We start from the raw sequence: 26,083 nt of genomic DNA, 5'->3' as shown, positions 1-26,083 counted from the left end.
AGTTCTGTGTTGTGTAAATTTCTCCATTCTCCTGTAACTTCAGCCCATTTAGCCCCAAATATTTTCCTAAGAACCTTATTGTCAAACACCCTTAAACTCTGTTCCTCCCTCAAAGTGAGAGTCCAAGATGGATCAAGAAGACACTTAAATATCGAACTTTAAGGAAATTCGTACATGATATTTGATTGAAATATTGTACCCACAACGTTTAACTAGATCTTAAAACTTTCCTTTATAGACAAACTATTAAATATCAAAATTAAATAACTCGAAGCAATATGAGCAATGTGCTATGTCAGTCATCTCGCGTCACTTTTTTCTTGCCTAATATTGTCACTAGAATTGAGAGATATAAACTAAGAGCAAATGTGCTGCGTATATTAAGTGAATTTTTAATTTTGTATACAGTACTTGTATTATGTTTTAAAGTGTAATATTTTTTACTTATATTGTAGTTCTCGAAATATGTCACATGGCTACAAGGAGTTAACAGCAAGAAGACAGTCAAAATTACTTCAGGACAAATTGAAACATACATTTCATCTTAGATGTCATTTTTTTATGGTTATTGTGCTTTCTGCTGGATGGAGGAAGTGAACAGAGGGCCTTTAATCTGAGACGCCGCAAGCGATTCGAGATCCCGGTCACCCTCTAGCGAGATGGATAATGTAATAATCTGCCGCTTACACTTCTACCAATGACACAAACCCTATCGATGTCCGGACCAATCCAACACCTCCCAGTCGCATTACGTATGCTTGAAGACCACGCCCTGCCTGTAGGTTCGCGACCCTCTCTCATGGACCCCACAGCATCTCACACCCCCACCCCCAAGGAATCCCCTCCCCTCCCGGTACAGTTCTGGTATGTGCTAATTGTCGGTCACGCTCGCTTGAAGATTTCGTCACGGGACATCTCTGTTATCCCTCGGGAGAAGACAGTAGGGAGCAGGGATTTCTTAGAGTAGTCAGTGTGAGTGTGTTTGTGTGTGTGATGTTTCTTTAGTGTTTCTTGTGTTTCGTTTTATTTAGGTTTTAATATGTGTAGTGATACGATACCCGTTCCGTGACTTACATTGAAGATTTCTGAACTGAAAGAGGGACATTAAAAAAAGGTAAGATGTAATAACAAATTAAAATTATCTTGTCACTAGAAAAAATATAAACTGATCCACTGTTCAATCAAATTAATCACAATTCAAACCAGGCTTAAGTAAGTTTGAAATCATTTTCAGAAAAATTAAATAGGTATAGTTTCTTTTTCAATTTTCCTTTTCAGAATGTTACAGCAATTTTCAAACAGCAGTTCTTCGTTCGGAATCTGTCGATTCTTGTTTTGTTTTATTGAATTAAATGTCTTTTTCTTCTTCTTCCTTTTCCATCATGGAAAAGTCCCATACAGACCTATTCAGCCTCATCTTAAAAACGTTATTTCTTTAAGTATAAAATTTGATTTCCTTAAAATCAAAATATTCAGCTTTTCAATAACAGTGATGTAATATTACCCCGTGAAATTATTAATTGCTCTTAAATAAGACGATATGATCTCACTTAATTCTATTTTAATTCACTCCATCATATCATAACATGTTTTTATTTTATTTTATTGGGTTATTTTACGACGCTGTATCAACATCTGGGTTATTTAGCGTCTGAATGAAATGAAGGTGATAATGCCGGTGAAATGAATCCGGGGTCCAGCACCGAAAGTTACCCAGCATTTGCTCGTATTGGGTTGAGGAAAAACCCCGGGAAAAACCTCAACCAGGTAACTTGCCCCGACCGGGATTCGAACCCGGTTTCGCGGCCAGACGCGCTGACCGTTACTCCACAGGTGTGGACATCATAACATGTTTATGAATGAACATGAAAATCCAGAACTGTAATAACAGGACTAAACTAAGAAGTGTACATTAGTCAAGGAAACCGTAAATTAACGTAGTTTTTCAATAATGATTTTTACTTCCGTTGAAGCTTTAAAATTCTTGTAACAGTTTTTTATAAAACCCGAAAGAAACGTTGGCTTCTGAGAATGAAACCAGGACTTCCTGATATGGCTACTCATCACAGACTGTATTCCATATTATTGATGTGTGATCCCGTGAATGGAAAGATGGATGGTAGAATGGATGAACGAACGGATGAGTAAATAGATATGTGATCAGACGAATGGATTAATATATGGATGAATGAATGAATGAATGAATGAATGAATGAATGGTAGATTGACTGAATAAATGGATAAGTAAACCGGGAAATGGATGATCCCGCGAATGGATGATTGCGTGGATTAATAAATAAAGAGACGGATGATCCTATGTATGGAAAATAATGAATGCGTAAGTGGATGAGTAAATAGAGAGATGGATGATCTGGTATAACTTATGAATGGATGCTGGATTATAGAAGGTAAAACAAATGAACGAGTAGATTAATAAATAGACGGATGATCCTGTGTATGGAAAATAATGGATGCGTAAGTGGATGAGTAAATAGAGAGATGGATGATCTGGTATAACTTATGAATGGATGCTGGATTATAGAATGTAGAACAAATGAACGAGTAGATTAATAAATAGACGGATGATCCTGTGTATGAAAAATAATGGATGCATAAGTGGATGAGTAAATAGAGAGATGGATGATCTGGTATAACTTATGAATGGATGCTGGATTATAGAATGTAGAACAAATGAACGAGTAGATTAATAAATAGACGGATGATCCTGTGTATGAAAAATAATGGATGCATAAGTGGATGAGTAAATAGAGAGATGGATGATCTGGTATAACTTATGAATGGATGCTGGATTATAGAATGTAGAACAAATGAACGAGTAGATTAATAAATAGACGGATGATCCTGTGTATGAAAAATAATGGATGCATAAATGGATGAGTAAATAGAGAGATGGATGATCTGGTATAACTTATGAATGGATGCTGGATTATAGAACGTAGAACAAATGAACGAGTAGATTAATAAATAGACGGATGATCCTGTGTATGGAAAATAATGGATGCATAAGTGGATGAGTAAATAGAGAGATGGATGATCTGGTATAACTTATGAATGGATGCTGGATTATAGAACGTAGAACAAATGAACGAGTAGATTAATAAATAGACGGATGATCCTGTGTATGAAAAATAATGGATGCATAAGTGGATGAGTAAATAGAGAGATGGATGATCTGGTATAACTTATGAATGGATGCTGGATTATAGAATGTAGAACAAATGAACGAGTAGATTAATAAATAGACGGATGATCCTGTGTATGAAAAATAATGGATGCATAAGTGGATGAGTAAATAGAGAGATGGATGATCTGGTATAACTTATGAATGGATGCTGGATTATAGAACGTAGAACAAATGAACGAGTAGATTAATAAATAGACGGATGATCCTGTGTATGGAAAATAATGGATGCATAAGTGGATGAGTAAATAGAGAGATGGATGATCTGGTATAACTTATGAATGGATGCTGGATTATAGAATGTAGAACAAATGAACGAGTAGATTAATAAATAGACGGATGATCCTGTGTATGGAAAATAATGGATGCATAAGTGGATGAGTAAATAGAGAGATGGATGACCTGGTATAACTTATGAATGGATGCTGGATTATAGAATGTAGAACAAATGAACGAGTAGATTAATAAATAGACGGACGATCCTGTGTATGGAAAATAATGGATGCATAAGTGGATGAGTAAATAGAGAGATGGATGACCTGGTATAACTTATGAATGGATGCTGGATTATAGAATGTAGAACAAATGAACGATCAATAAATAGGGAGCTGAATGAACCTGTTTATGGATTACAGAATGTATGAATGAATAATAAATAGAGAGTTGGATGACCCCGTGTGGATGAATGGTTAGACGACAGAATGAATGAACAAGTTGGTTGAGTAAATACAGAGATGGATGGCACTGTATAACTTATGAATGGATGATGAATTATAGAATGTAGAACAAATGAAGGAGTATATTAATAAATAGGGTGCTGGATGACCGTGTGTATGGATTATAGAATGGATGAATAAATAATAAATAAAGAGAGAGTTGGATGACCCCGTGTTTGGAAGGATGTTTGGATGACAGAATGGATGAATAATTGAGTGAGTAAATAGACAGATGACCCAGTGTATGGATGGATGGGTGAACGATAGTATGATTGAACGAGTGAAAGAGTCAATGGAGAATTGATGACTCGGTGAATGGATGAGGAAATGATAGTATGGATGAATGAGTAGATATGTAAATAGAGAAATGGACGATTACGTGAATGGACTGCTGGATGTTGGATGGATGACAGAATGGATGAATAAATAGGGATCTGGATAATGCCGTGTATGGAGGGATAACTAGATGATAGAATAAGTGCATGAGTATTGTTAATAAAACGTTTTATTGTTGTGTTTTCCTAAAATTATCAAAATGTTTACAATTTTAATTCGAGAGGTCAGAAGCAAAGGGGTATAAGTGCAATTTAATTACTTTAGATCAGTGGTTCCCAAACTTTTTGAAGGTTCGACCCACTTTTGGGTGAGATTTCGGTTTGCAAACCATCCACCCTCACTACCGTACCGGTTCTTGAATCCATTCCAAAAATATAAATTCCTGTAAAATCGTAAGCAACTGTAATTTTACTCAAAACCAGTGGATAAGTTACCACCAGAAGTACGATTTTAAACAACAGCTTTTGAGTATTTTCCGAAACAAAATCAAAACAATTACGGCAGTTATAGATGGATACTGAATCCGTCGAGTTCAACTGGCTACAATTCCAAAAAAATATGTTGGAATGTTGAAACTAGTCCATTTTTCGCAGACCGTTGACTAGTTTTGCATCAAAATATCTCGAGCTAGCAAAAGGAGCCCTTATATTTTTAATAACATTTGCAACACCTCGTATTCATGCAAATTAAGTTTCTCGTCTATGATTGTCATCAAAAGAGAAGAGAGAAATCACGAATTTGAAATTTATATTACTGTGTGTGTAACGAATACTTAGTCCAGATTTGAGGGGCTGCGTTCTGAAAAACAGACACTCTTATCACATTAATTATTTTTTACTTTATTACTGCTGAAAGATTATTTTTTTTAATTTTTATGTTCAAAGTTGTTTAGGTTCCTAAATGAAAAATAAACATATGTTTATAAAGCGTTTTTTTATTTTGTCAATCATGTCGCGACCCTTTCAGCTCTTTAACCCCCCCCCAAGGGAGTCACGACCCTCATTTTGGGAACCACTGCTTTAGAGGAAATGTGATCGTAAGCTTTCCTAAATTCCGTGAAGTTTAAATTTTAAATGTTAATATGTGATGTGGTTAAAAGATATATTACCACTGAAATTTTATATGCTTTAGTTTATCCAGGATGCACTTCACTAATTTTTTTTAGAAATGTCACTTGAACCCCTTTGCCTCTCAACCCCTCAATTCATTTCTATTTAGTAAAAAAAATGGATTTCGTTAATATTCTGTACTTAAGAGTGAGTTAAAACCGTTTTTCAACAGCGTTGTGCCTAGAATTTATGAATAACAAAAAGATATAGCCTGTAGGCCTACATAATACAAATAATAATGAATATTTTTATTACCACAAGCTGTAAATAAGTAATCCTCGATTTAATTGGTTGATGGATGGCTGATAGGATGGAGAAATTGACAGTGATATGAGCCGTTCAGAGCAGAAGTGATGTAAGTCAAAAATGGGTAATGAGGGTTAAAGTAAATATTCTGTAAAATACAGCGCAAAGTAGCAATTAATATTCAATTTATTTAAACTATTAGTAGTCAGTGGATAGCACGAAGGACATATTAATTGCTACTTTGCGCTGTATTTTACAAAATTTTTACTTTAAACCTCATTAGCCAATTTTGACTTACACCACTTTTGCTCTCAACGGCTCATATATGAGTGAATCGGAGACAACGATATGCGCCACAGTCACCTCAACTGATCTCCGACATAGCGCTAGGTGCGCCATGAGTTCCGGCAGGAGACAGTGTTAGTTGCGCCAAGATTGAGGTTCGAGGCAGTGTTAGATGCTCCAAGGTTTCATAACTGCCTATAATGACTCATATTATTTTTCCCTTCCCAATTTAACAAATTGAGGAGTGGATACGAAATTACGTAGTTGTGGTTAAGATGAATGGTCAGTGCATTTCGTCAGTATTTGTTAAAATGCTTTCGCGAATATTTTTTGTCCATACTAATGTGTATTTTATCACTGTTTGGTAAGTTTAGAGCAGCTGTTTTCATAAGATTTATTTTTAATCAAACCTGCCTCTATCACTTTGTTTTCAGCGTAGCTACTGTTCTTTCAGAATCGTTACACGCCTGTACTTGTCACAGATTTTACGAATTCGTCTCAATGGTACATGCAGATAACTACTTCGGATTTATACATAATTATTTCGGGGTTTGTAATTCAAGAAAGACGAATATGTTGGGATGGTTTTGATAAAAGGAAAATTGAACTTTGACCGGAATGATTCTATATATGTGTACAGCGTACGTTTGCCCACATTCTGGGGTTGGAGGAACTTAGCGTCTGGAGAAATATAGTTCTTCAATATGTAATCGCAAAATAAATCTATTCCATCTGCTTCTGATTTGCTAGCCATCAAGCCATCTGTGAAGCAGTCATCAATGTCTTGAATTTGTAGAAATTTAAGTGAAAAGAAATAGTCCAAAAATGTTAACAGGCTCATGTCCACTTAAAGAAATTTAGGTATTGTAGTGCACTTAGATATGCCGGCAGTAATTGCTTTAGTCGCGAGGCTCTGCTGGAATGTTTACCAATGCACATTTGAGGATTAAAATTCCAACCGTGGCTCACACGATATACATCCGGATGAACGAATGTATCAGCGAATAGATAGATGGATGACTCGGTGTATGTATAGATGGATGATAGAATGCTTGGGTAAGTAAACAGAGAGCTGGATGATTCGGTAAATGGATGGATGACTGGATCATAGAACGGATAAACGAGTGGGTGAATAAATAGACAGATATGTGATTCTGTAAATGGAAAGATGATTGGATGAATAAATGATAGAATGGATGAGTAAATAGATGTGTGATCTGGTGAATGGATTAATGTATAGATGGATGGATTGATTGATGATAAATGGCTGAATGAATAGATAAGTAAATAGTGTGATGAATGACCCCGCGAATGGATGATTGAGTGGATGAATAAATAGAGGGACGGATGACCCTGTGTATGAATGGATGGGTAATAGTTTGTTTAGTCAACTGTCCGAAGGCGGATTTGAACCTCATAAGTAATACCAATAAGGCATCACTCATGAGTCAACTAGGCCAGGAGATAATGGGGTAAGGTGGCCAGTTCCTTTCCCTCTCCAATACATACATCGCCGATTAGTTACATATTCCACTAATCGGACTTCAGATGCATACAAACAATTGTTCTTCCTCTGACACATATCGTCAAGTGATATGTACTGCCTGATAATAGATGTACATATCAGACAGAACATTAATCAGAGGTAATGGGTAATAGAATGGATGAATAAGTGGATAAGTACAGTAAATAGAGAGATGGATGATCCCGCGAAAGGTTGATTGAGCGGATGAATAAATAGAGAGAAGGATGATCCTGTGTATGAATGGATGGTTAATAGAATGGATGAATAAGTGGATAAGTACAATAAATAGGAAGAGGGATGGTCTCTCGAAAGATTGATTGAGTATATGAATAAATAGAGAGACGGATGATTCTGTGTATGAATGGTTGGGTAATAGAATGGATGAATAAGTGGGTAAGTACATAAGTAAATAGAAAGAGGGATGATCTCTCGAAAGGTTGATTGAGTAGATGAATAAATAGAGAGACGGATGATTCTTTGTATGAATGGATGGGTAATAGAATGAATGAATAAGTGGATAAGTACAATAAATAGGAAGAGGGATGATCCCGCGAATGGATGATTGCGTGGATGAATAAATAGAGAGACGAATGATTCTGCGTATGGATGGACGGGTAATGGAATTGATGAATAAGTGGATGAGTACAGTAAATAGAGAGATGGATGATCCCGCGAAAGGTTGATTGAGTGGATGAATAAATAGAGAGAAGGATGATCCTGTGTATGAATGGATAGTTAATAGAATGAATGAATAAGTGGATAAGTACAATAAATAGGAAGAGGGATGATCTCTCGAAAGGTTGATTGAGTATATGAATAAATAGAGAGACGGATGATTCTGTGTATGAATGGTTGGGTAATAGAATGGATGAATAAGTGGGTAAGTACAGTAAATAGGAAGAGAGATGATCTCTCGAAAGGTTGATTGAGTAGATGAATAAATAGAGAGACGGATGATTCTTTGTATGAATGGATGGGTAATAGAATGAATGAATAAGTGGATAAGTACAGTAAATAGGAAGAGGGATGATCCCGCGAATGGATGATTGAGTGGATGAATAGAGAGACGGATGATTCTGCGTATGGATGGACGGGTAATAGAATTGATGAATAAGCGGATGAGTAAAGAGAGAAAGAGATGACCTGGTATAGGTCTAATTTATGAATGGGTGCTAAATTTAGAATGTAGAACAAATGAACGAATAGAATAATTAGAAAAAGAAGACGAAAAATAGAAAGAAGAAGATTTTCACTGCTAAGGTAATCACTATTAAGTTCCCATTACAAAGAAAAAGTCAAATTAAATTAAAATAAATGTCTCGAAACCCAAATAATAGGGTTTAAGAAAACAAAATGCTAAACAATAAATATTGTAAATACAGAATCGTCATGATAGGACTTAACAGTACTTACCCTAAAATAGTGGAGATTTCGACGAGGCAAAGGAAAATGATAACGATAATATCGTTCTGAATGGCCTTGAAGCAAGGAACCTCGGGGAAAGAATAGTACATAGTGTGATGTCTATTAGGGAAGGAGGTGTAGATGTGGGCTGAGAATGAAGGGTATTCAAAAAGGTGAACCAGAATATACTCATATTGAGGGTGGAAGGTGGCATATCTATACTAAAAATAAATCTGTAGCCGAAATTTTTCTGGTAATTTTCGATTTTACAAAAATAATTGGTCCTAACATATATAATTAACTGCCCTGAAACCGAAAATCGCTTTTTTGACATTTTTGTTTGTATGTCTGTCTGTCTGTCTGTCTGTACGTTTGTTACCTTTTCACGTGATAATGGCTGAACCGATTTATATGAAAATTGGAATATAAATTAAGTTCGTTGTAACTTAGAATTTAGGCTATATGGCATTCAAAATATTTTATTTAAAAGGGGGGTTATAAGGGGGCTTGAATTAAATCAATCGAAATATCTCTGTTATTATTCATTTTCATAAAAAATATTACATAACAAACGTTTCTTTAAAAATAAGATCCGGTAAGTTTTATTCCTTAAAAAAATTTGATAGGACTGATATTTAATGAGATAAATAAATTTCAAAATTACAATAACAACGCCATCTAAGGCGATGTAATGAAATAAAAAACAAATGACTTCGTCTATAATGGGCCTTGGACAACAACAATCGAAAGCTATGAAACATAGCCTACAGAGAATGTTTCTGTGTTTGTATGAAGTAATATCGGAAGCTAAATTAACCGATTTGTATATTTAATTATTAATTCACCATTGGAAAGTGTAGTTTCTCTAGATGGACATAATGCTATAATGTTATTACAGTAACTTCTGAGTGAATCGAGGACAGATAAGATTAAAATAGCTTCTTATGCACAGAAAACTTGATAGGCATTCGTTTCCTGTATTTCCTAAAATAATTTTTATGACGAAATGAGTGGTCTCTGGATCAAAATGATCGCATTTTAATTTTTTAAATACAATTTAAGTAACATAATAAACGATTTATCCTTCTATCAAACACGAATGTTCCCTGGATCAAATGTCCTATTTTAATTATGCAATTTATATTTATTTCTAACGGGTGCAGCGGAGCCCACGGGTACGGCTAGTACATTATACGCCTATGATCCTACCTTAAGGTCCATTCACAATGAAAATCAAACATAACCGTAACATAAACACAGAAGTTTGCACCCATGCTACCAAATGGGGTCATTCACAATGATTCACATAAACACTGGCATTAACATTACCGTAAGACGTTAACATGGAAGTTTGCAAACTCCAAACTTTCATGTTTATGCTTACGTGATTTGCAAACAGAACACAATCGTGGAGCGGTGAAGTATACGACAGAATATGAGGAATGGCGTCGTTGTTATGTTTCCATGGTTACCAAGTATCTTTTCGGTTATGTTTATGTTCCCATCGTGAATGATGGTATGACTTCTTGATTTTACCGTAACGTTTACATTTTTAAGTTAACGCTTAGGTTATGTTTAATTTTCATTGTGAATGAGACTTTAAAATTTTTAACGTGGGCGAGAAATTTTTCGGTAAATATTGCTTCAAACTTCATTTAGAGACAGGATTCTTTCGTTTGTGGTAAACTACAACACAAGAGTCTCAGCTTTACTTCGCTTCTGAAGGAAGTCAATTTAGAATTTATTCCACCTTAAAAAAACAACCGATAAGCGTATAGCTTTGCTATGCTGCATATCTTTACGTGAAACTACGTATGGGAAGTGCGAGAAATGAAACAAGCAGAATAAGGGAAATAAACGGAGACCATGAAAATACAAGGCGAAGGGGATTACAAGGAGAACAAGGGGAATACAAAGAGAATAGGAAAAAACAAGGAGAACGAGAGAAATACAAGGAGAACGAGGGGAAGACAAGGGGAATAAGGAGAATACGAAGAGAACAGGAGAAACACAAGGAAAACAAAGTGAAGACAAGGGAATCAAGGGGAATACTGGAGAACAAGGGAAATGTAAGGAGAACAAGGGAATATTAGGAGAACGAGAAGATAAGGAGAACAAGGGAAATATAAGGGGAAGGGGAAGAGAAGGAGAACCATGCGAATACCGGAGAACAAGGGAAAGTAAGGAGAACAAGAGGAATATAAGAACAAGAGGAATATAAGAACAAGAGGAGTGAAATGAAAACGAGTAGACAAAGAAAACTAGATGAAGACAAGAAAAACAAGGAGAAAAGAGGGAGAACATAGGAAATACAAAGAGAAAAGGAGGAAGTGAAGAACAAGGGGAATACAAGGAGAACAAGAGAAATAGACTGAGGAGGGAAAGAAAAGGGAGAGAAGGAGAACAAGGGGAATCCAAGATAACATGAGGAGGACATTGGGAATAATACAAAGAGAAAAGGAGATGTGAAGAACAAGGGGAATACAATGATAACAAGGGAATAAAAGAAGAAAAAAAGGAGAGAGGAGAGTGGGTTGCATTTTTACGTGACGGCCTGTTACCAAATTACTTTCGCTTCTCTAGTGAAGGAAAAGATGTAGTTCAACTTCAAAATATATCGCCCTCGGCCGGGTTTGAATCCGCGAACCTGAAATCTAATGGCAACATGTTAGCCACTAATAAGATATGATAATATGAAGTTGTAGTAGTAGTAGTAAGATTTTTAAGGACACTTTGACGAAATTCAACGTGGGTGAGAAATGGTCGACAAATTTTTCCTGGTGTCTGCCCTCTATAACGGACCGGTTTCTTTCAGTGCTGCAAATATGGCACGAAACCCACAGCTTTATTTCCCTCCTGTAGGAAGCCATGTAAACGTGGAACTCGTATTCAATGAGCAGTATGACCACAGAGAACGATGTGATGAAGAAGTATAAAAGAAAGCTAAAGCAAAAAATGAAAAACAATTCCGTTTTAGGCTTATAAGGATCGTTCAGAATCATGTTTTCAACATTAGCATTCCAAGTAGCTTCTCTTAGACCCAATTGTATAAAACTCCCTGACTAAAGATCAACTTTGATCGAAGATCGGAAAGTGAACCGAGTTCAGACACTTCTTCTATTGTATAAAACTTTTCAGCTATCAAATTACCTAGGTTCAAATGCAGTTTAAGCTCACGTGAAAAGGATTTGGCAACATCGCATAAACAGGTGAAGTATGTGATGTGCGGACCATGTTGTGCAGATTTGTTCAGTGTTGCCAATCTAGCGACTTTAACTCTCTTTCAACGACAATTTCTTTTAACTTTTATATTGCTTAAATAGGGATTTAGTGACCCTTTTAGCACCCCATAGTGACAAAATTTAATCTTTCTTTGTTGATAATGAGAAATCTAGCTACTTTCCAACTACTTTTTGGCGGCTTTCCGTACACTCTGTTGGAGACACTGGTTTGTTTTGTGCATTGTAAATAATGGCGGACAATAAGAAGAAGGTTGACCGTTCTCCGAGTTGTTATCATGTTATGGTGTTTGATACCGCTAAACATAACAAAGCTTTATAAAACGACAATTTTCGTTTAGTAATACAGTTAATTGAACATTTATGAATGTACCTATCATATCCATTGGTTGTTATAAACATAATATAATTATAGGTTATGTTATTTGATACTGCTGAACACGATAGAGCCTTATCTATGCTAATAATAAATCTGTAGCCGAAATTTTTCTGGTAATTTTCGATTTTCCAAAAATAATTGGTCCTAACATATATAATTAACCACCCTGAAACCGAAAATCACCTTTTTGAAATTTTTGTCTCTGTCTGTCTGTCTGGATGTTTGTTACCTTTTCACGCGATAATGGCTGAACCGATTTATATGAAAATTGGAATATAAGTTAAGTTCGTTGTAACTTAGATTTTAGGCTATATGGCATTCAAAATACTTTATTCGAAAGGGGGGTTATAAGTGGGCCTGAATTAAATAAATCTAAATATCTCGCTTATTATTGATTTTAATGAAAAATATTACATAACAAAAGTTTCTTTAAAAATGATTTCCGATAAGTTTTACTCTTAGTAAAAGTTTGATAGGACTGATATTTAATAAGATAAATGAGTTTTAAAATTAAAATAACGCCATCTAAGGCGGTGCAATGAAATAAGAAAAAATGATTTCGTCTATAAGGGGCCTTGGACAGCAACAATCGAAAGATATTAAACATAGCCTAAAGAGAACGTTTTTGTGTTTGTATGAAGTAATATCGGATGCTAAATTAACCGATTTGTATAATTAATTATTATTTCACCAATGGAAAGTGTAGTGAATCGAGGACAGGTAAGATTAAAATAACTTCTTATGCACAGAAAACTTAATAGGCTATTCTGTACATTCATTAAACTATAGTTGCATGTAATAACAAATAAGAAAAATGTTAAAAGAATTTTGTCATTGCACCGAATGAGTGACCTCTGCACCAAAATGATCGCATTTTAATTATTAAATACAATTTAAACTAAGTAACATATTAAACGATTTATCCTTCTATCAAACACGAATGTTCCCTGGATCAAACGTCCTATTTGAATTATGAAATTACTTTATATTTATTTCTAACAAGTGCAGCGGAGCGCACGGGTACGGCTAGAAAATATAAGATTGTTTGTGTTTATTTTTAAGGCAAGAAATTGAAAAAAAGATATGGTACCTACCATACCTATTAATAATAACAATAATAATAATAATAATAATAATAATAATAATAATAATAATAATAATAATAATGGATATTTTATTTGCACAATCTGTCACTCGTATATTTCAAACAGAAAAGAAATAACTGAACTTGGATCATCTAACTTAATCGGAAAAATTTCTTCAGTCAAAGTTGACTTTAGTTTAAGACAAATTAATCTGAGATTAGACTTTATACAACACAAAATTCCAAGTTCAGGTAGAACGAGGATCAATTTAACCTCTGATCTAAGATTAAATGGTTTATACAGGGACATCATTTTATTTTTACCAACATTTTTAACATTAACCTGGCTATACTCCGAAACACTGTTACCTCATTCCATTACAGGAGTTTGGAGTTGCTAGTGCAATATGTAAACAAATCATTTTACTAGCTATAGGATGAGAAAAAAGTAGTGTATCCATTTATGTTACAGGGAAATACAGTATTACGATTTTCAGTTTGATCATTACTTTTACAGTATTTTATCAAAAAACAGTAGAATAGTAACAATTTTTTTTTTCACAAACTCAACTCTTCAGGCGGTTATATTCATTATGCAATGTCTACTTTATTCAGCATATTACTAACCTAATTTATTCCTGAGAATTTTGTGAGCACTTCCGTAAGAAACCCCAATTTCTACAGCTAACTTCTTGACCGACTTATTAGGACCTCGCTGCATCCTTCCTCTAGCATCTTCTACAGCATCTTCTGTCACCTTTGTTGGCCATCTTACATTTTTTTTTCCTTTCTGTACACTCTGTTGCTCTAAATTTATCTACCAGATTAATGACATTTCTACGAAAATATTCCGTAATGATATAATCAGGAAATTGTGAGAAAAAAACTGTTGTTCACATTCGGTTATATTGTAATTCCAGTTTCCATCATCGTCCTTCATACCTACAAACAGTAAAACAAAATTTTTGTTTAAATAATGCTGTTAAGTACCGCACCATATTATAGGGTAACGTACTTTCGGTAACTCTAATCTTCACTTGTGCTCAGCCCACACAGATACAGTAAATTCAGTTATACTACACACGATACCTGTGTGAAAATAAACTTCAATAATATAAGCTTTTTCTTCTATAGAAAATACAACATATTTCTGAAACACACTGTACTCTGTACTGTTTACTTCACTGCTAGCAACAGCGGCCGTAAGTTTGTGTGGCTGACGTTAGCAAGGACATTAGTGAAAGGGGTGGGAGTTAAGTACCGCACCATATTATAGGGTAACTCTAATCTTCACTTGTGCTCAGTCCACACAGATAAATTCAGTTATGCTACACACCATACTTGTGTGAAAATAAACTTCAATAATATAAGCTTTTTCTTCTATAGAAAATACAACATATTTCTGAAGCACACTGTACTCTGTACTGTTTACTTCACTGCTAGCAACAGCGGCCGTAAGTTTGTATGGCTGACGTTAGCAAGGACATTAGTGAAAGGGGTGGGAGTTAAGTACCGCACCATATTATAGGGTAACTCTAATCTTCACTTGTGCTCAGTCCACACAGATAAATTCAGTTATGCTACACACCATACTTGTGTGAAAATAAACTTCAATAATATAAGCTTTTTCTTCTATAGAAAATACAACATATTTCTGAAGCACACTGTACTCTGTACTGTTTACTTCACTGCTAGCAACAGCGGCCGTAAGTTTGTGTGGCTGACGTTAGCAAGGACATTAGTGAAAGGGGTGGGAGTTAAGTACCGCACCATATTATAGGGTAACTCTAATCTTCACTTGTGCTCAGTCCACACAGATAAATTCAGTTATGCTACACACCATACTTGTGTGAAAATAAACTTCAATAATATAAGCTTTTTCTTCTATAGAAAATACAACATATTTCTGAAACACACTGTACTCTGTACTGTTTACTTCACTGCTAGCAACAGCGGCCGTAAGTTTGTATGGCTGACGTTAGCAAGGACATTAGTGAAAGGGGTGGGAGTTAAGTACCGCACCATATTATAGGGTAACTCTAATCTTCACTTGTGCTCAGTCCACACAGATAAATTCAGTTATGCTACACACCATACTTGTGTGAAAATAAACTTCAATAATATAAGCTTTTTCTTCTATAGAAAATACAACATATTTCTGAAACACACTGTACTCTGTACTGTTTACTTCACTGCTAGCAACAGCGGCCGTAAGTTTGTATGGCTGACGTTAGCAAGGACATTAGTGAAAGGGGTGGGAGTTAAGTACCGCACCATATTATAGGGTAACTCTAATCTTCACTTGTGCTCAGTCCACACAGATAAATTCAGTTATGCTACACACCATACTTGTGTGAAAATAAACTTCAATAATATAAGCTTTTTCTTCTATAGAAAATACAACATATTTCTGAAACACACTGTACTCTGTACTGTTTACTTCACTGCTAGCAACAGCGGCCGTAAGTTTGTGTGGCTGACGTTAGCAAGGACATTAGTGAAAGGGGTGGGAGTTAAGTACCGCACCATATTATAGGGTAACTCTAATCTTCACTTGTGCTCAGTCCACACAGATAAATTCAGTTATGCTACACACCATACTTGTGTGAAAATAAACTTCAATAATATAAGCTCTTTCTTCTATAGAAAATACAACATATTTCTGAAACACACTGTACTCTGTACTGTTTACTTCACTGCTAGCAACAGCGGCCGTAAGTTTGTATGGCTGACGTTAGCAAGGACATTAGTGAAAGGGGTGGGAGTTAAGTACCGCACCATATTATAGGGTAACTCTAATCTTCACTTGTGCTCAGTCCACACAGATAAATTCAGTTATGCTACACACCATACTTGTGTGAAAATAAACTTCAATAATATAAGCTCTTTCTTCTATAGAAAATACAACATATTTCTGAAGCACACTGTACTCTGTACTGTTTACTTCACTGCTAGCAACAGCGGTCGTAAGTTTGTGTGGCTGACGTTAGCAAGGACATTAGTGAAAGGGGTGGGAGTTAAGTACCGCACCATATTATAGGGTAACTCTAATCTTCACTTGTGCTCAGTCCACACAGATAAATTCAGTTATGCTACACACCATACTTGTGTGAAAATAAACTTCAATAATATAAGCTCTTTCTTCTATAGAAAATACAACATATTTCTGAAACACACTGTACTCTGTACTGTTTACTTCACTGCTAGCAACAGCGGCCGTAAGTTTGTATGGCTGACGTTAGCAAGGACATTAGTGAAAGGGGTGGGAGTTAAGTACCGCACCATATTATAGGGTAACTCTAATCTTCACTTGTGCTCAGTCCACACAGATAAATTCAGTTATGCTACACACCATACTTGTGTGAAAATAAACTTCAATAATATAAGCTTTTTCTTCTATAGAAAATACAACATATTTCTGAACCACACTGTACTCTGTACTGTTTACTTCACTGCTAGCAACAGCGGCCGTAAGTTTGTATGGCTGACGTTAGCAAGGACATTAGTGAAAGGGGTGGGAGTTAAGTACCGCACCATATTATAGGGTAACTCTAATCTTCACTTGTGCTCAGTCCACACAGATAAATTCAGTTATGCTACACACCATACTTGTGTGAAAATAAACTTCAATAATATAAGCTCTTTCTTCTATAGAAAATACAACATATTTCTGAAACACACTGTACTCTGTACTGTTTACTTCACTGCTAGCAACAGCGGCCGTAAGTTTGTGTGGCTGACGTTAGCAAGGACATTAGTGAAAGGGGTGGGAGTTAAGTACCGCACCATATTATAGGGTAACTCTAATCTTCACTTGTGCTCAGTCCACACAGATAAATTCAGTTATGCTACACACCATACTTGTGTGAAAATAAACTTCAATAATATAAGCTTTTTCTTCTATAGAAAATACAACATATTTCTGAAACACACTGTACTCTGTACTGTTTACTTCACTGCTAGCAACAGCGGCCGTAAGTTTGTGTGGCTGACGTTAGCAAGGACATTAGTGAAAGGGGTGGGAGTTAAGTACCGCACCATATTATAGGGTAACTCTAATCTTCACTTGTGCTCAGTCCACACAGATAAATTCAGTTATGCTACACACCATACTTGTGTGAAAATAAACTTCAATAATATAAGCTCTTTCTTCTATAGAAAATACAACATATTTCTGAAACACACTGTACTCTGTACTGTTTACTTCACTGCTAGCAACAGCGGCCGTAAGTTTGTGTGGCTGACGTTAGCAAGGACATTAGTGAAAGGGGTGGGAGTTAAGTACCGCACCATATTATAGGGTAACTCTAATCTTCACTTGTGCTCAGTCCACACAGATAAATTCAGTTATGCTACACACCATACTTGTGTGAAAATAAACTTCAATAATATAAGCTCTTTCTTCTATAGAAAATACAACATATTTCTGAAACACACTGTACTCTGTACTGTTTACTTCACTGCGGGAGGGGAACGGCTAACAGCGGAATCCTAAGAGAATTCGGACGCCATAGAGACTCAATAGAATGCAAGATAAAAGTTTTAAAGTACTACTTGAGGATTGTGCATGGAGATCAGTCTCTTATTAGAGCGATCTGTTATAGGGAGCAACTCGAGAGGAGAGACCAAGTAACCTGGGCAGGTAGATTACGCAGAGGGTTGGAAGAAATAGGCATGGGATTTATAATGGCGGAAGATTGCACGAACAAGCGAAATGTCTGGCGGAAAGTCAAGAAACGCCTGAAGGATATAGACAGAGAAATAACAGAAGGGGAATGTAGGGATAAGGTTGCTCTGGAGATCCAATCGATGATCAAAACAAATTGGGGGGCCGAACTATATCTCTATGGAGGTAGCAAAGATGGTAGACTGGGTTTAATCTGGTTCCGTCTAGGAGCCTGGAGGGCACTTAAAATCGTCAACGAAGAGGGGGCGAGAATATGTCCTCTTTGCGGTAGAGGCGAGACATCACACCACATTTTGTCGGAGTGTGAAGCCACAGAAGCTCTGAGGAAACGATTCCTGCCAGAGTCCTTCATTACATCTAGCAGGGGGCACTTGGCGACATACGCTGTATTAAATAACGTTAAATCCTATGACAGTGTGGGAAAATTTTTGGCAAAAGTTCGACAGTTGAGGGTGGAATTGGCCGAGGGGGAGGGAGCCGATGGATAAGAGAAAGATTTATTAGTGTTGCAATGAGTAATATTAACATTGAGCGAATGATAGAATTAGGAGATAATGTTTTTTTTTTTTTTTTTTTTTTTTTTTTTTTTTTTTTTTTTTTTTTTACTGTGTATTTTGTATTTTATTGCGTGTGTATGTTTTTATTTATATACTGTATTACCTTTATAATTATTATTTGGATTATTTGGTGCAGCTTCAACAAGAAATTGAATTGTTTATACTGTATATATATATATATATATGTATATATGTGTGTGTGTGTCTGTGTCTGTGTGTGTGTGTGTGTGTGTGTGTGTGTGTGTGTGTGTGTGTGTGTGTGTGTGACACTGTGCGTGTATGTTTTTCATATCTCCCTTTTATTTTATTTGTATTATTTTTGTGAAGTTTGGTATAAAGTTAGATTAGTTATAATAGTGGTAATCAATGATAACGGTAGTAATAATAATAACTGTTGTTTCACTATTTTATTATTAGCAGGCATTATTTTCGTTTTGAAGATTCAAACTGTGCATAGTTACAGCACGAATGGCCGTACGGGCTCGTGCGAAGGATCTTGTGTACATGAGTTTGTATAATTTATTATGCATCAATAAATGCACTTATCTACTTACTTCACTGCTAGCAACAGCGGCCGTAAGTTTGTATGGCTGACGTTAGCAAGGACATTAGTGAAAGGGGTGGGAGTTAAGTACCGCACCATATTATAGGGTAACTCTAATCTTCACTTGTGCTCAGTCCACACAGATAAATTCAGTTATGCTACACACCATACTTGTGTGAAAATAAACTTCAATAATATAAGCTCTTTCTTCTATAGAAAATACAACATATTTCTGAAACACACTGTACTCTGTACTGTTTACTTCACTGCTAGCAACAGCGGCCGTAAGTTTGTGTGGCTGACGTTAGCAAGGACATTAGTGAAAGGGGTGGGAGTTAAGTACCGCACCATATTATAGGGTAACTCTAATCTTCACTTGTGCTCAGTCCACACAGATAAATTCAGTTATGCTACACACCATACTTGTGTGAAAATAAACTTCAATAATATAAGCTTTTTCTTCTATAGAAAATACAACATATTTCTGAAACACACTGTACTCTGTACTGTTTACTTCACTGCTAGCAACAGCGGCCGTAAGTTTGTATGGCTGACGTTAGCAAGGACATTAGTGAAAGGGGTGGGAGTTAAGTACCGCACCATATTATAGGGTAACTCTAATCTTCACTTGTGCTCAGTCCACACAGATAAATTCAGTTATGCTACACACCATACTTGTGTGAAAATAAACTTCAATAATATAAGCTTTTTCTTCTATAGAAAATACAACATATTTCTGAAACACACTGTACTCTGTACTGTTTACTTCACTGCTAGCAACAGCGGCCGTAAGTTTGTGTGGCTGACGTTAGCAAGGACATTAGTGAAAGGGGTGGGAGTTAAGTACCGCACCATATTATAGGGTAACTCTAATCTTCACTTGTGCTCAGTCCACACAGATAAATTCAGTTATGCTACACACCATACTTGTGTGAAAATAAACTTCAATAATATAAGCTTTTTCTTCTATAGAAAATACAACATATTTCTGAAACACACTGTACTCTGTACTGTTTACTTCACTGCTAGCAACAGCGGCCGTAAGTTTGTATGGCTGACGTTAGCAAGGACAATAGTGAAAGGGGTGGGAGTTAAGTACCGCACCATATTATAGGGTAACTCTAATCTTCACTTGTGCTCAGTCCACACAGATAAATTCAGTTATGCTACACACCATACTTGTGTGAAAATAAACTTCAATAATATAAGCTCTTTCTTCTATAGAAAATACAACATATTTCTGAAACACACTGTACTCTGTACTGTTTACTTCACTGCTAGCAACAGCGGCCGTAAGTTTGTGTGGCTGACGTTAGCAAGGACATTAGTGAAAGGGGTGGGAGTTAAGTACCGCACCATATTATAGGGTAACTCTAATCTTCACTTGTGCTCAGTCCACAAAGATAAATTCAGTTATGCTACACACCATACTTGTGTGAAAATAAACTTCAATAATATAAGCTTTTTCTTCTATAGAAAATACAACATATTTCTGAAACACACTGTACTCTGTACTGTTTACTTCACTGCTAGCAACAGCGGCCGTAAGTTTGTATGGCTGACGTTAGCAAGGACATTAGTGAAAGGGGTGGGAGTTAAGTACCGCACCATATTATAGGGTAACTCTAATCTTCACTTGTGCTCAGTCCACACAGATAAATTCAGTTATGCTACACACCATACTTGTGTGAAAATAAACTTCAATAATATAAGCTCTTTCTTCTATAGAAAATACAACATATTTCTGAAACACACTGTACTCTGTACTGTTTACTTCACTGCTAGCAACAGCGGCCGTAAGTTTGTGTGGCTGACGTTAGCAAGGACATTAGTGAAAGGGGTGGGAGTTAAGTACCGCACCATATTATAGGGTAACTCTAATCTTCACTTGTGCTCAGTCCACACAGATAAATTCAGTTATGCTACACACCATACTTGTGTGAAAATAAACTTCAATAATATAAGCTCTTTCTTCTATAGAAAATACAACATATTTCTGAAACACACTGTACTCTGTACTGTTTACTTCACTGCTAGCAACAGCGGCCGTAAGTTTGTATGGCTGACGTTAGCAAGGACATTAGTGAAAGGGGTGGGAGTTAAGTACCGCACCATATTATAGGGTAACTCTAATCTTCACTTGTGCTCAGTCCACACAGATAAATTCAGTTATGCTACACACCATACTTGTGTGAAAATAAACTTCAATAATATAAGCTTTTTCTTCTATAGAAAATACAACATATTTCTGAAACACACTGTACTCTGTACTGTTTACTTCACTGCTAGCAACAGCGGCCGTAAGTTTGTGTGGCTGACGTTAGCAAGGACATTAGTGAAAGGGGTGGGAGTTAAGTACCGCACCATATTATAGGGTAACTCTAATCTTCACTTGTGCTCAGTCCACACAGATAAATTCAGTTATGCTACACACCATACTTGTGTGAAAATAAACTTCAATAATATAAGCTCTTTCTTCTATAGAAAATACAACATATTTCTGAAACACACTGTACTCTGTACTGTTTACTTCACTGCTAGCAACAGCGGCCGTAAGTTTGTGTGGCTGACGTTAGCAAGGACATTAGTGAAAGGGGTGGGAGTTAAGTACCGCACCATATTATAGGGTAACTCTAATCTTCACTTGTGCTCAGTCCACACAGATAAATTCAGTTATGCTACACACCATACTTGTGTGAAAATAAACTTCAATAATATAAGCTCTTTCTTCTATAGAAAATACAACATATTTCTGAAACACACTGTACTCTGTACTGTTTACTTCACTGCGGGAGGGGAACGGCTAACAGCGGAATCCTAAGAGAATTCGGACGCCATAGAGACTCAATAGAATGCAAGATAAAAGTTTTAAAGTACTACTTGAGGATTGTGCATGGAGATCAGTCTCTTATTAGAGCGATCTGTTATAGGGAGCAACTCGAGAGGAGAGACCAAGTAACCTGGGCAGGTAGATTACGCAGAGGGTTGGAAGAAATAGGCATGGGATTTATAATGGCGGAAGATTGCAGGAACAAGCGAAATGTCTGGCGGAAAGTCAAGAAACGCCTGAAGGATATAGACAGACAAATAACAGAAGGGGAATGTAGGGATAAGGTTGCTCTGGAGATCCAATCGATGATCAAAACAAATTGGGGGGCCGAACTATATCTCTATGGAGGTAGCAAAGATGGTAGACTGGGTTTAATCTGGTTCCGTCTAGGAGCCTGGAGGGCACTTAAAATCGTCAACGAAGAGGGGGCGAGAATATGTCCTCTTTGCGGTAGAGGCGAGACATCACACCACATTTTGTCGGAGTGTGAAGCCACAGAAGCTCTGAGGAAACGATTCCTGCCAGAGTCCTTCATTACATCTAGCAGGGGGCACTTGGCGACATACGCTGTATTAAATAACGTTAAATCCTATGACAGTGTGGGAAAATTTTTGGCAAAAGTTCGACAGTTGAGGGTGGAATTGGCCGAGGGGGAGGGAGCCGATGGATAAGAGAAAGATTTATTAGTGTTGCAATGAGTAATATTAACATTGAGCGAATGATAGAATTAGGAGATAATGTTTTTTTTTTTTTTTTTTTTTTACTGTGTATTTTGTATTTTATTGCGTGTGTATGTTTTTATTTATATACTGTATTACCTTTATAATTATTATTTGGATTATTTGGTGCAGCTTCAACAAGAAATTGAATTGTTTATACTGTATATATATATATATATATATATATGTGTGTGTGTGTGTGTGTGTGTGTGTGTGTGTGTGTGTGTGTGACACTGTGCGTGTCTGTTTTTCATATCTCCCTTTTATTTTATTTGTATTATTTTTGTGAAGTTTGGTATAAAGTTAGATTAGTTATAATAGTGGTAATCAATGATAACGGTAGTAATAATAATAACTGTTGTTTCACTATTTTATTATTAGTAGGCATTATTTTCGTTTTGAAGATTCAAACTGTGCATAGTTACAGCACGAATGGCCGTACGGGCTCGTGCGAAGGATCTTGTGTACATGAGTTTGTATAATTTATTATGCATCAATAAATGCACTTATCTACTTACTTCACTGCTAGCAACAGCGGCCGTAAGTTTGTATGGCTGACGTTAGCAAGGACATTAGTGAAAGGGGTGGGAGTTAAGTACCGCACCATATTATAGGGTAACTCTAATCTTCACTTGTGCTCAGTCCACACAGATAAATTCAGTTATGCTACACACCATACTTGTGTGAAAATAAACTTCAATAATATAAGCTTTTTCTTCTATAGAAAATACAACATATTTCTGAAACACACTGTACTCTGTACTGTTTACTTCACTGCTAGCAACAGCGGCCGTAAGTTTGTATGGCTGACGTTAGCAAGGACATTAGTGAAAGGGGTGGGAGTTAAGTACCGCACCATATTATAGGGTAACTCTAATCTTCACTTGTGCTCAGTCCACACAGATAAATTCAGTTATGCTACACACCATACTTGTGTGAAAATAAACTTCAATAATATAAGCTCTTTCTTCTATAGAAAATACAACATATTTCTGAAACACACTGTACTCTGTACTGTTTACTTCACTGCTAGCAACAGCGGCCGTAAGTTTGTATGGCTGACGTTAGCAAGGACATTAGTGAAAGGGGTGGGAGTTAAGTACCGCACCATATTATAGGGTAACTCTAATCTTCACTTGTGCTCAGTCCACACAGATAAATTCAGTTATGCTACACACCATACTTGTGTGAAAATAAACTTCAATAATATAAGCTCTTTCTTCTATAGAAAATACAACATATTTCTGAAACACACTGTACTCTGTACTGTTTACTTCACTGCTAGCAACAGCGGCCGTAAGTTTGTGTGGCTGACGTTAGCAAGGACATTAGTGAAAGGGGTGGGAGTTAAGTACCGCACCATATTATAGGGTAACTCTAATCTTCACTTGTGCTCAGTCCACACAGATAAATTCAGTTATGCTACACACCATACTTGTGTGAAAATAAACTTCAATAATATAAGCTTTTTCTTCTATAGAAAATACAACATATTTCTGAAACACACTGTACTCTGTACTGTTTACTTCACTGCTAGCAACAGCGGCCGTAAGTTTGTATGGCTGACGTTAGCAAGGACATTAGTGAAAGGGGTGGGAGTTAAGTACCGCACCATATTATAGGGTAACTCTAATCTTCACTTGTGCTCAGTCCACACAGATAAATTCAGTTATGCTACACACCATACTTGTGTGAAAATAAACTTCAATAATATAAGCTTTTTCTTCTATAGAAAATACAACATATTTCTGAAACACACTGTACTCTGTACTGTTTACTTCACTGCTAGCAACAGCGGCCGTAAGTTTGTGTGGCTGACGTTAGCAAGGACATTAGTGAAAGGGGTGGGAGTTAAGTACCGCACCATATTATAGGGTAACTCTAATCTTCACTTGTGCTCAGTCCACACAGATAAATTCAGTTATGCTACACACCATACTTGTGTGAAAATAAACTTCAATAATATAAGCTCTTTCTTCTATAGAAAATACAACATATTTCTGAAGCACACTGTACTCTGTACTGTTTACTTCACTGCTAGCAACAGCGGCCGTAAGTTTGTATGGCTGACGTTAGCAAGGACATTAGTGAAAGGGGTGGGAGTGAAGTACATTCAGAAACGCAGGTACAATAAAAATTGAAGTAAAAATAAAATGATGTCCCTGTATCATCGGGCCTTAATGTTTGGAATTGTTGCAGAACATGCCCCGACGCAGACGCGGTGCGGGCAGTGGAGCCCGCGGGGGCTCGAGCCCGGAGCTGTGCGACGACGACGAGGGGATGTGCACGCGGGAGAAGCCGCAGCAGAGGAATGCCGCGAACGCCCGCGAACGGGCGAGGATGCGAGTGCTGAGCAAGGCGTTCTGCCGCCTGAAGACCACGCTGCCCTGGGTGCCGGCCGACACCAAGCTGTCCAAGCTGGATACCCTGCGCCTGGCCACCAGCTACATCGCGCACCTCAGAGCCATCCTCACGGACGAGGTGGCCGAGGTGGCGCCCATCCACCCCCTCAACCTGGTATGCTTTGCACAGACAACAGTGTTAAGTTGCATATGGGCTGTTCCATATGAAATCGATCAGTAAAAACCTCGCATTTTTTTATACTCTAATTTTCTCCCTATTTATACAAGGTGCTGAGGACAGTGCATTTTCAAAAATATACTACCGAAAGTCAAACGGTTTTCGTATTGTTGAGCGACAAATTTAGCCTATTTTATAAATATATTATATTCCAATTACTCTTTCATCGTATCTTTCATCGTATTTTATAAAAACAAGCCTCTTTCAGCGCTCAGAACTCTGGAACCATTTACTACAGAACATTGAACGAGAGCTCATTTTGAAGCTGGCATTTGGTAGGTTATGATAAGAAGTAATCCTTATTTTTATTGTATACAGAGAGACAACTAATCTGATTTTACTTGCTTTTAGGCTTTTTGGCCATTTGTAAAAATGTAAAAAAATATTGAGAAAAAATCTTGCATTATTAAGAGGGATTCGGCATTGTTTGCTTAGTGGTATGGCAATAAGTTTCGAGGGTATTAAATAAATTATTTTCACACGCCTAGACTTGAACGGTGCATTACCGCACGCACTGGCCGAGAGCTGAAGATAAGCGAGCGTTGGGCGTCAATTTACTCCTGTGTTTATGAAGACCTGTCATAAAGCTAGCACAGCCATGACTGCTAGACGACATATCACGCGTTTGTCTCCTGGCCTTG

At 36.7% G+C, this 26,083-nt stretch overlaps 1 protein-coding gene across 1 annotated transcript in view; it reads left to right on the top strand.

The window, feature by feature from the left end:
* Positions 1-901: 901 nt before the first annotated feature.
* The window catches only part of LOC138703830 (transcription factor 21-like), a 52,483-nt gene continuing 27,301 nt past the window's right edge, over positions 902-26,083 (top strand). The window contains exons 1-2 of the mRNA XM_069832040.1: positions 902-1,114; positions 25,062-25,379. Of these exons, the coding sequence (XP_069688141.1) occupies positions 25,065-25,379 (315 nt within the window). The 5' untranslated portion in view covers positions 902-1,114; positions 25,062-25,064. The remainder of the gene's footprint in view (positions 1,115-25,061; positions 25,380-26,083) is intronic.

This window comes from Periplaneta americana, chromosome 7 (genome assembly GCF_040183065.1).
Source record: "Periplaneta americana isolate PAMFEO1 chromosome 7, P.americana_PAMFEO1_priV1, whole genome shotgun sequence".
NCBI lineage: Eukaryota > Metazoa > Arthropoda > Insecta > Blattodea > Blattidae > Periplaneta > Periplaneta americana.
The sequence above is the reverse complement of the archived record's forward strand: the minus strand, read 5'-3'. Positions and strand labels throughout refer to the sequence as shown.